This window comes from Sylvia atricapilla, chromosome 4 (genome assembly GCF_009819655.1).
Source record: "Sylvia atricapilla isolate bSylAtr1 chromosome 4, bSylAtr1.pri, whole genome shotgun sequence".
Taxonomy (NCBI): domain Eukaryota; kingdom Metazoa; phylum Chordata; class Aves; order Passeriformes; family Sylviidae; genus Sylvia; species Sylvia atricapilla.
In genome coordinates this window covers 66,254,925-66,266,774 of record NC_089143.1, presented here as the reverse complement: position 1 = coordinate 66,266,774, position 11,850 = coordinate 66,254,925, and the positions used below count along the sequence as shown (strand labels likewise).

At 42.0% G+C, this 11,850-nt stretch overlaps 1 protein-coding gene across 6 annotated transcripts in view; it reads left to right on the top strand.

The window, feature by feature from the left end:
* LARP1B (La ribonucleoprotein 1B) overlaps window positions 1–11,850 on the top strand; it is a 34,472-nt gene that overhangs the window by 6,404 nt on the left and 16,218 nt on the right. For 4 of the 6 annotated variants that reach the window (XM_066318164.1, XM_066318163.1, XM_066318162.1 and 1 more), the window contains exons 2-7: window positions 1,091–1,152; window positions 1,899–1,958; window positions 3,725–3,893; window positions 5,071–5,214; window positions 7,695–7,838; window positions 7,964–8,132. In XM_066318164.1, coding sequence (XP_066174261.1) covers window positions 1,091–1,152; window positions 1,899–1,958; window positions 3,725–3,893; window positions 5,071–5,214; window positions 7,695–7,838; window positions 7,964–8,132 — 748 coding nt within the window. Of the gene's footprint in view, window positions 1–1,090; window positions 1,153–1,898; window positions 1,959–3,724; window positions 3,894–5,070; window positions 5,215–7,694; window positions 7,839–7,963; window positions 8,133–9,008; window positions 9,148–11,850 lie in introns of those variants that run through there. The other 2 variants (XM_066318165.1, XM_066318167.1) reach the window with 2 other exon arrangements.

Below are 11,850 nucleotides of genomic sequence, written 5' to 3'. Positions count from 1 at the left end.
GTGAGATGTCCAAGTTGTATAAAGCATAGACACGAACTCCATAATTTATATGGCTATAAACGCTATAAAAATCTAGATGGGAATGTGGAGTAAGCATTAGTTTGTGCTTCTAACGTTCGCTGTGTATTCCAGGAAGCAGACAGAGCCTTTCCAGAGTCACTGGGGCACAAGGGTGGGGTTCCCAGTGTGGAGCCCTGATAAGGGAGATTAGTCACTGGATGTGAGAGAGATAAGGGCTGAGGAGGTGATGTTATCCCCTTATAAAATAATCCACTTGTGATTTCAGACACGTTCAGTGTTTCAGACTTGTCTTGCAATAAAACACTGAATAAGAAGTTTCAAGGAATGGTTGTGAGTCCCGTCTGTGTGGGCAGGCACTGGGAGAAGCAGGGCTTAACAGAAAAAAATTAAGAGATGGTTTCCTCTTGCTCAGGAGATCAGATGGGATCGTTATTATAATGTTGAGCCTTTAACTAAGTAGTATTTTTCTCTTTTCATAGTTTTCTTTTTTTTTTTTGTATGTTTGTTTTTGTTTTGTTTTTTACTTTGGCATGGTTTTGAGCTACATGGCTAAACACTATTTGGTGTCTGAGTAATTACTTATAAAAGAAAATTACTATGAATTCGGGAATACATAATTGTTTCTATGTTTCTTTTCCCTTGCTTGCTTAATTAAAGATTTCATAAATTCTATCTTCTAAGGTACCTTCAATTCTACTTTCAATGGGAGAACTTATTAAATGTATATCAGGGGTTTTCTTTGCCACTTGTTAGATTAAAATACCAGCATTTTGACATAGCCTTGACCTTCTTAGTTGAAAAAAAAGCTTAAATACAGAGTAAGGCAGCATCTTGTACACCTGGTTTGCAAGAGGATTTACACTTACTATGAATGTAAGTTTTCAGAGTCATGTGCTATTAGTGACTTTATTCACAAAAAAAAATAAAAGTTGATTGACTTTGATATCAAGCCCTCAGAAACACTTTGGTGTAGTATGATAGAGCATGGCAGAGTTGTTTGCACACCTGCCTTATTCACTTGAAGTGGAACCTAATTCTTCACCTGAAAAATGTTTCTCTTCCTTTTCAGAACTACAAAATTCCACTAAAGTGATAAAAGCGGGGAAACCCAGGACAAGAAAAAGCAGCAAGGTTTGTATTTTTGCCTGTAAATATTCTGTATGATAAATAGTTGATACTGCTTTAATAAAAAGATAGAAGGTATTTTGAAGTTCCAACAGAAATGTAATGTTATGCCCTGGTAATAGGCAATTTCAAACACAGAAATTAATTAAAAAAAAAAAAAAGGGAAATTAAAAATTGGGAGAGCTGCTAAATTGGTGTAGGCATGAGGGATAAACAAAGGCACTTCTGTTTAAAAAATCAGTGGGATTGCGTAAAACTGTGAAGGGACTGCAAAGAAACGGCATCACTTGAGCACAAGTGATGCTGGATTGGTTTTGGAAATCCTCTTTGCATCTTATGTGATGAATGTCCTTTATGTGCATAAAATCACCATTACAACCACAGGAGACACCAAGTTCTTTTATTGAAACATGAGGTTCCTAAAATTTTGTACAGCCACCCCCGTTTTAGGTTGGTTTATAGCTGTTAAGGTTTTCCAAAAACTAAAAGCCTTGAGCAGTAGATGCCTTTAAATCTCATATGTGTAAGATAACATTTAATCTGGCAATTGTTGGATGTCAGCTCAATTTTTTTTCAAAAATTGTGTGTTTTCCATTGTATTTCTTGCCTTTTTTTTTTTTTTTTTTAAATTGCTACTTTTAACAGCTCTGCTCCAGGGAGTATTCTGGCTCTCTGAGCTATGATTGACATCTTTCCTGTGTTAAAAGGGGCTAAATCAAGGAAGGAATATAAACTGTTTGTCACCTTTGCAGGCTGATGATTTGGGCGATATCACAAGCTGGCCGACCCCGAGTGAAATAGCAAACAATGAAGTAAGTGTCCTTTGGAATCCTCAGGATTGTTATTTTTTTTTAAAACCATGTTGGCTTATCTGTTCAATACTGTTCCCCCCAGAATGTGCTTTGGGTGTTGTAGGGTTTCAGTAGAAGTTTGGTCAGTAATTCAGGATACTGGCGTGTGCTTCACTGTCTGCACTGGTACTGGAATTTCTACATTAAATAGTGCCTTATTTTTTAACTCCACTGTTTCAGAAGTTTCATTTACCTTTTCTGCTGTTTTCATCTGTTTGTGCACAGATGAGAGGGCCTTTGGAGTTGTGAACGTGCTGCCTTCTCTCGTGGCTCAGAGCACTTTGTGCCCATTGTCTGAACACAATTTAGTTATTCTTAGTTTTCTTATTCCTCTGATATATTTTTCCCCTTCTGGGTTTTAAGTTAACGTCTATTCTGTCAAATTATCTTCCTTTATCTCCAGTGATAAGTGCATAATGTATTTTAGACCTCTCTGATGCTATTTAAAACAAGAAGAGAGCACAGATTATTGCTAATGATGAGGTGCCATTTCACTGTGCTGTAGCTCTGCAGCAGCATCCCTGTGGTGCTTTTACTGTGGTCTTGGTCAGGGAAACCACAACATTTGGGCCCAACAACATGCATTTTATAGCTGAAAGTGTCCAAATTTATGTGATGTCTGTAAAACAAAATAACATTTGGTTTGTGCTTAAACTTATTTTAAGTTTATTTGTCTAGGGGAAGGCTTTGTGTTCAAACTAATTATGGCACAGTACTGCCGTATCTGCTGTGTGTATTCCAGCAGGTTCAAAGCTGTCTCCAGAACACAGGAATATTCTTTCTCTTTAGCAGAAATGTCTGCAACACTTCCCATTTTGCAGGTAGAAATTCTATCTGATCACAGAATGATTTGGGTTGGAAGGGACCTTTAAAGGTTTTCTAGTCCAGCCTCTGCCAGCCCGAGTGGAAGGAACATCTTTGATGAAGTGAGCTTCATCCAGCATGGCCTTGAATGTTTCCCAGCATGTCCCAGGGACATCCAACCACCTCTCTGGGCAACTGTGCCACTGTCTCACCACTCTCATTGTGACAAATTTCTTCCTGTACCTTGTCTGAAACTCTTTTAATTTAAAACCCCTTTGTCCTATTGCTACAGGCCCTGCTAAAAATCGCCCTTTAAGCATTGAAAGGCCATGGAAAGGTCTCCCTGAAGCCTTCTTTTCTCCAGGCTGAACAATCTCAGCTCTGAGCTTGTCTTCACTGGAGAGGTGCTTCATCTCTCTCATCCTCCTTGGCTGCCCCTGGGCTCTCTCCAGCAGTTCCCATATTTTCATGTTGGGACCCCAGAGCTGCAGACAGCACTGCAGGTGGGCTCTCACCAGAGTGGGGCAGAGGCAGAATCCCCTCCTTTCCTGTATTCTGTGAGCCCAGCTTTTTAAAGGTGATAAGTCTGAACAGTAGATACTAATGAGAATATTCCTTTCTTTCTTAAATAATAAATTTTCATGTCTGAAGTCGTGATTGTTGTGCACACTGCCATTTTACATCTTCTGTTAAAAACAAAAAACTTTCTTAATCTAAAAATTCATTTCATGCTCTTGCCATGGTAGCGTAAAATAAAACTGTTTGAAAAGAGACTTCACAAAACAAGACAATCCTTAAAGTTCACCCTGTTGAAGAAGCTGAGAACCGGTAATAAAAAAAGGAATTTTAATAGCTAAAGGAAATGTGCACCTCCTGCTATCAGCAGCTATACTGCCAGTAATAATTACCTGTGTCTTTTACAGTGTAAGACTGTAAGTCATAGCAAGAAGCCAACAAATAGAAGAGAAAAGGAGGAGAAATCTGATCAAAAAAGCAATAATGGAATCAAGGACAACCTGGAGGCAAAGCCAGATGGTCCAGCAGATAACACTAGTGAAGATGAAGCTCAAACTAATAACCAAAGGAAAAAAGGTAAGTTTAGGCATTGTGTGCAATGCACTAATGCACTGTTGATACAGCTGCATCGATTCCAGTTGAGTGACTCGATAAAACTTCTCCTGACTTGCATTTGCTGGGTGAGTACAGAATATATTCTAGCCTCAGCCAGGCTGCCTCCCTCAGGGTTTGGAGCATTCTGTTCAGTCAAGTAGGAGTTCTGGGGGAAAAGCAGCTCGTGCTCTGTTGCTGGTCCTTGGAGCTCTGATGATTTCTGGAAGATTTTGTCGTGGCTGTACAAGCCATTATTGTCTCTGATATCTTTGTTTCCCTTGATAAGTAGCACTGTGTTAATTTAACTTAGTGCATATATGTGTGTGTATTACTGCATATGCACCAGCACTTCCATTTTCATGCTTTACTATTAGCTTGCACATTGTAGTGAAATTTGAAAACTAAACCAGGTTGTTTGCTTCCTTTTGAGCCAATCTGTTACACTAAAAATGGGAAGCAGACCTGTATCTCATTTGGTCAGGAGCTTGGAATAGGCTGGAGAAACAGCAGAAGAAGCTTATTTAAAGATCAGCTGCTTTTTTGTCTTGCTTTGTTTCTTAGCCACAAAAGAATGGAGCCTACAATACCCTAATCAATATTCTAGTTAAAAAAATTGTTAGTGGATACTTTAGGCTAGCCTGCAAATAAAACAAAATAAAGCTTTGCTAGTAACTTTTGATGCATGTGAATGAACTTTGAATATCTTCAGGTGAAAGTACAGTTCCACAGCTAAATTGTATGATTTGTGATTGAAATTTTTATTGCAGTGGTTAATTTTATATGTTATTTTTTTCTACCTCAAATTCATATACAAGTTGTGAAATTATATAGCAAGGAATTTACTGTCTGTATTTAACACTGACATAGCTGTAAATTCTTGATCATGGAGCATCTAAAAAGCCAATAAATAAAGTGTTTGCCTTTATTTCTTATATTTGAAGCCTAGGTGAGGTTACATTTCAGTTTGAGAAATTCTTGTTTACTGCTTTTATTATTTAATCATTGGTAATATCTTTAAATTCCAGCATTAAGCTTCTCCCGCTTGTTAAAATTTGAAATTAACTGCTGCTAGTTTTACAAGGAAAATTCTGTAGAGTCTTTTCAGGAGCTGAAACCTCAAGTGTTAGTATAATTAAGAGTAATACATTAACTTTTCAAGGTAACAAGCAGAAATGGGTGCCGCTTCACTTGGACGACGTGAGGTCAGACAGTCAAGACAGAGCAGGCTCTCGAACGAGCTCCAGATTTCTGCTGGAAACAAACAAGTTAATACCTCATAACAACAGAAGGAATGAGGCAAGAAGTAAGTAGTTCTCAGTCTCTGGGTCTTGCTCTTGGTGGCAAATAAAGTGTAATATCACACGAGCTGGCAGTTTATGTTGAAACGTAGCTCTACCTATGGTAGGTAAAACCTGGTGTTTATATTTGCCAGTGACCAGCAGAATATATATTCCTCTTCATGGTGCCCTGCACCATCTTGTCCCACAGTTTTACACTGCAGAAAGTTTGGAAAAAGCCTCAGAAGGTGTCTGCTCAGTCCTGCTCTGCTGCTATTCCCACAGCTTGTTGCTAGCAGAGCAGTTGCTTGTGGAGCTACACTTTGAACTCTGCTTTGGCAGTTCTACTGATGTTGTTTTTGCCTCCGAGCTGGACTGATTCCCTCAGCTCCCTGACCTATTTCTCAGCACAGCTCTGCAAAAAGCTGTACTAACACCACAACTGGTGCTGCTTCTGGTGCTCAGGTGTTGTGAACACGGCTGGTTAGGTGGTACAAGTCCTAGGCTGGGTGAAAGTTGGGTGGTTTAAGTTTTAAAATTGCAATATACATTCACAGTTTGAATGTTTGCTCTGTTTGACTGGTTGCTACTGACATGGAATTTATGGAGGCATTTTAGGAACATGGATGAGAGTTTGATCTGGATGTTTGAATGGACAGAGAGTGAGGGGAGGATTCTTATCACTTCCTTCAGCAGTTTTTCCTTAGGATGGTCAAATGACTGAAAACCACACACGTACATACAGATTCAGAGACTTATTTGACAGGACTTGAGTGTATGAGCATAATGTGTGGTTGTAGGGTTCACTAAAAATCGTTGCCAAACAAAGATTTTTAATACATATATTTATTCAGTCCTTTGTTAAATTTAGCAGCTCTCAATTTGATCCAGTAGGGGCTGTATCCCCAGGCATTCCTGTGGCAAAGTGGTCTCCCTGGCATCTGAAAGACTATCCAATTACAACTTAGGGAAACTTTCAGCAAAGGTGACTGACTGAACATGGAAGTCTCTGCGAGTGTTGGGAAAAGAGACAATTAAACCCTCTCTCACACAGTTCCTCTCACGAGTGAAGTGGGAATTGCACCTGTCCCTAAGTTTTGGGCTGGATGAAGCCGAGGTCCCTGGGGACTGGTTTGGAGAGTTGCTGTTCAATGGGCAGAGTCAGGGGAGTGTTTGGCAGCTGCTGCCAGGGACAGAAGGGAGATTGCAGAGAGCCACTGCTGTGGGATCCTGTCATCAAGGGCCGGGCAAAGGGATCGAGTGCACCCTCAGCACATTTGGAGATGAGCCCAGGCTGGGTGCTGCAGCTGACATGCCTGAAGGACAGGATGCCACCCAGAGGGACCTGGGCAAGCTTGGGAATTGGCCCATGGGAACCTCATGAGGTTTAACAAGACCAGGTGCCAGTGCTGCAGCTGGATGAGGGCAATCCCTGGCATCAACCCAGGCTGGGGATGAGCAGATGGAGAGCTGCCCTGCCCAGAAGGACTTGGGGGTGCTGCTGGAGCAGGGGCTGGACATGACCCAGCCATGGCACTCACAGCCCAGAGAGCCAAAGGTGTCCTGAGCTCATCCAGAGCCCCGTGGGCAGCAGGGGAGGGAGGGGATTGTGCCCCTCTGCTCTGCTCTGCTGAGAGCCCACCTGCAGGGCTGCATCAGCTCTGGGCTCCCAGCACAGGGAGGACATGGAGCTGCTGGAGTGAGTCCACAGGAGACCAGCAAGATGATCAGAGGGCTGGATCACCTCTCCTGTGCTGGGGGAACTGGGTTTGTTTGGCCTGAAAAAGCAAAGGCTTTGGGGTGACCTAATCGTGGCCTTCAGTACCTGACGGGAGGACAAGGTGGACAGAGACTGTATAAAAGGGCATGGAATTACAGGATGGAGGGGATGGTTTTAAAGTGAAAGTAAGTAGGTTTAGATTTAATATTAGGAAAAATAATACTGTTAGGATGGTGAGGCCCTGGCACAGGTTACCCAGAAAAGCTGTGGATGCTCCATCCCTGGAAGTGTTCAAGGGCAGGTCGAATGAAGCTCTGAGGAACCTGATCTAGTGGAAGGTGCCCCTGCCCATGACAGGGGGGTTGGAACTGGATGGTCTTTGAGTCCTTCCAAGCCAAGCCATCCTGCAGTTCTGTGATTCCCATCTCTCTCCAGCAGTAGTGAGAGCTGTCTGCAGGAGGACACTGAACTGCCGTGATCATTCCTTCCTGCCCCGAGCTGATCATAGGTACTCTGAGCTGGCACCAGGGCGTCCAGTAGCTTCAGAAGCATTTGGGATTGACTGCCAGTCCCTGGATTACCTCCTTGCTGCTGACCCTCCTGCCTGACTGAGGGCTGGCAGACCTTTCCTGCTCTCCCCCTGCAGCTTCAGCTCTGACCCCCTCAGCACGGCCGGGGCTTTGCCTGGGCTCAGGCTGAGAACTCTGGTGGCTTAAGGGACTCGCAGGCACCAGGAGGTTCCGCTGTGATTGCAGGGGGTTTGTGGTGTTTTGTTTTCTCTTGAAGATTGGCGTCGTGAGCGAGAAAAGAGGGACGACCATGATGAGGTGTGCAGCGTGAGGAGCGAGGGGGGCAGCGTCCGAGGCTTCTCCAGAGGCAGAGGAAGGGGGAGAAGCAGAGGAAGAGGACGAGGCAGAGGAAACCCCAGCAGTATGCAAAGAAATGGATGCTTGGCAAAAAAATTTCAAAACCACGGTTATTTCATAACTGTGGTTGTGATGTTGTTGTTTTCATTTTCTAACGTTGTTGTTTTTATGTTCTCTTTCATGTTGAAGTGAACTATGACTATTCAGTGGGTTATCAAGAGCTGTACGGTGAAGGAATTGACCAAGTGTTTCAGCCTGAGCTTAACCCTGGTGTGATTTATTACTATGGTGATGGAACAGGAGTGCAGATGTATTCTGTGGATGAAGCGCTTCTCAAGGAATATATAAAACACCAAATGTAAGTGGATTGCTTAATGTGTAAATAATTTCAGAGATCTAGTTAAGATAAAAGAACTCATTTCAAGCAGTGTTGAATCATTATTATCCACGTTAAGTTTGGAGACTGAGGCGTTTCAGCTTAACTTTTTGAGTTAACTTTGACCATTGCTAGTGTCAGTTTGAATTTATTCACTGGTGGGGTGGAAAAACTTGAGTAATGGGGGAGGAGTTTTATGGAAGCTGTTTCTGCATCTTGTGCTGTAGTCTGGCTCTAACTCGTAGAACTGCTTTATTTATGGTACACAGCCCTCTTTGTTGTCATGTAATTGAGATATGGATGTCTCTGAGCTTGTGCTTTTGAGTACTGTTGGTCTGTTTGCCTGTAAAGCTCTTCTTGGGTGATGTTTCCCCTATTTGCTCTCAATTTCACCTGGAGAAGTCTTGTTGGTTTGATGTTTTCAGTGTGTTTCGCCTGGAACGTGTAACTGAGAGAGAGAGTAGTTTTGCAATGATACTTGATTTTTCAATAATCTGAAATGTTTACTTTCTCGTATATACCATTAGGCAATGAGAAACCATCTGGAAGACTGGTTATCACCAGGAGACAAGTCAAAAAGGGCCTGGAAAGCACTAGTTCATTTTAAAGAGACAGTTTCCACCACTGGCAGATATTTCATCCTCTGTACTTGCATTTCTCTGCGATGCCTCTGTGGTGGTTTTTGATTGCCCTCGTGTTCCATGCAGCAACTTGCTTATTTTATTCTCGCTTCTTTTGTTACAGTTGACGCAAAAAGGAAGAGAAAAGCCTCTTTAAAGGGCAGAAAGTATCTGACATGTGGCTATCAACTTCAAAACTTCTATTGCAGTCTTTTTTTGCTCTTGCTGCCAGGCCCCTATGAGACCTGACAGTGGACATGTACCCCCATGTCAGGATAATCGGCCTTCACTGTCCTCAGACAAGTGGGGGAGGAGCACAGCCACTCCACTGTTGGCCAGATTTCTGGGCATGCAGTGTAGAATCCAGACCTCCTAAGGTAGGACATGACAATGTCCCCCTCTGCTGAGAAAAATGTCAGTTACAGCACTGGTCACATCTGACTTCTGGGTGTATTTGTATTCCCTTCTGGCACCGAGAGCCTGGCAGGTGTTGGTAGAAGACTTGGCATGGCTGGATAACCACAGCCACTGGTTGCTTGCCTGGTGTGAACCCCTAAGGCATTTGGTTATGGAGTTTGCTTTCTATGAGAGGGAGATTCCTGAGCAGATTTAGAACAGAGCTTCACTAGTATTTTATTCACCCTAGACCAAAAAAAAAAAAAAAAAAAAAAAAAAAAGAAGAAGTGGTTTTTATTTATTCCCTTCTTTTACCACATTAATAATGATGGGAAACACACTTTATTCGGTTACTTATCTTATTAGCCTCTAAATTGGGGTGGCTTTGTCTGCCTTTCTTAATTCAGCTATAAAATATTAAAGTGTCTCTGCCAAAGAAGGAAACATAAATGGAATAAAGGCACACAAGATCATTAGATCTCAGCATTCCTATTGGAGCCCAAGGTAAATCAGGATATATTAAAGAAGTGAGACTGAATCCTAGTGCATGAATAAATTTTAAAAGTTTACCTGCTTAATAGAGAAGAATTTTAGACACTGTCCAACTGAGCTGATGTGTAGTTACAGGAAGAAACACACTGCTATCAAGCAATTTATGCTTGTCCCAAGAACCAGCTCGATCTACAAGAGAGTAATATTGCATGCAAAAGTATGTTCCATGTTTTTAACCACAGGCTGAAGTTGTCAGCCTGAAAATATCCAGTGCTTAGCAGCTCCTCATTCTGCAACATGCAGCAGAACTCTATTTAAGAAGTCCTCTTGCTTTAGAAAACAGACAAATAAAAGTTTAAATATGAATTCAAGAATAGGAAAGGGACTCTGAGGAAGAAGGGAAAAGCTGGAGGGGATGTGTGTATTTAGGTTTGTCCCTCTACTTGGAGCAAGCTTGTGCATTGTCTTCATTTATCATTAATGGTCTTTCACATTCCTTTTTCTAGAGTGATGGACATCAAGTGAGGCAGTTTGAGTCAAGTTCAGTCATTGTCCATTTCTGCTTGTGGAATTTTTAACTAGGTGAATCGTTACAGGATTTTACCTTTACTGTATGATTGTAAAGGTAACACTAGTAAAATGTTGGTATATGGCATTTGTGCTTGCTTATCTTCTAGACTGGGAGGGGAAAAGGAACCTAGCAGCTCAGAACAGTAGACAGGATGTTCTTGAAAGAAACTCTCTTTGTGCCCAGTTGCTTCACTGATCATACTTGGCTCTGAGTAAGAGCTTAATTCTCCAAAAGCCTTGTTCTCTTCTCTGTTTGCTTTGATTTAATAGCAGTGTTTCCATTTGTCCTGTCTTGTCCAGCATTGAGACTTTAAATTCATTCTGTCTTGGAGCTGAGTGTTGGTCAGAGCACGGCGCTGATACTGCCAAGGTCTCAGGGTCGGTCCCTGCATGGGCCATTCATTGGGAGCTGGACTCGAGGATCCTTGTGGGTCCCTTCCAGCTCAGAATATTCTGTGTGTGATTCCATGTGTTTCATAGAGCCACCTTTTGCTTCAAATTTCTTCAGCTACAAAAAATTAGAGAAAGAAATGGTATCAAGGTGCTGCTTGGGTCAGTGATGGCATCAGAGTGCCCTGCTCTTGGAGACTTTGGCCTTGATCCCACCTTCAGTGAAGAGACTTGTTTTATTCTTTGTTGAAAGTCGAATGATCTTTATTCACATTTGCATGTGCAGCTTTCTTCCTCAGCATTTTAATACCCTCTCATTTTTTTTGCACTACCTCTGTTTTTGTCATAGAATTCTAGCTGCTTTCCATTAAGTCTTTCTCTACCTGCATTTTTCTGAATGTGATGAGGAGTTAGTATTCCTGGATGTACTGTGCAAAATCATGGTATGATGTGTAAGCTCTAAGAAAGGCCTAGATTTCAGTCGTGTAAATCGAGGGGGGTTTCCATTCTTTTTCACAGGACATTTTCTCATTCCATTGCTCTGTGTGACAGCTCATGATTTAAATTACTTACTTTTTGTCTTCACTAAGTGTAAAACCTCTTGACACCTGGATTATTTCCTAGAGCAGCTTTATTGTTGAAAATTTCTCTTCCTGCTGTTTGTCCCTCGTCTCTGTGGTGTTACCAGATTCCTGAAATGTCCTTGTCCTTCAACACCATCTATTCTTTCAGACTTTTTTTCTCCATGAACTGTTGTGCCTTTTTGGTATGCTAAATGCAACATTACTGGTTTTATTTTTCTCATCTTCCCACAAGCATGCTTGATGATTCAGGGTATAACATGTCTCAGCACTCAGATAGGGTACTTCCAATGCACTGGAAACTGGGACAATAAAAGATGAGCTGGTGCTGCTGTGTGGGGACATAACTTATGTTCTGACTGTAGCAGTGCTTGTCCTTCATCTCTATGGAGGCCAAGACAATGTTGTTCCCTTCTGTCCATGTAAGTAATGAGGGAGGGGGTGGCTGAAGGAAAACTGGAGCCTAGTTTTTTGTTGTGCAAATGTAACAAGGCTTTGATTTTTACCCCTCTGTGCTGTAATGAGTCCTAAGTCTGTCTGAGACTATCGAGCATGCTTGCTGCTCTCTGGGTCTTCTGCTGAAGAATGGTTTGGAATGTCAAAATGCTCTGGTTTTTTAATGGAAGACTTTAACAAGGAATCTAGCTTGCT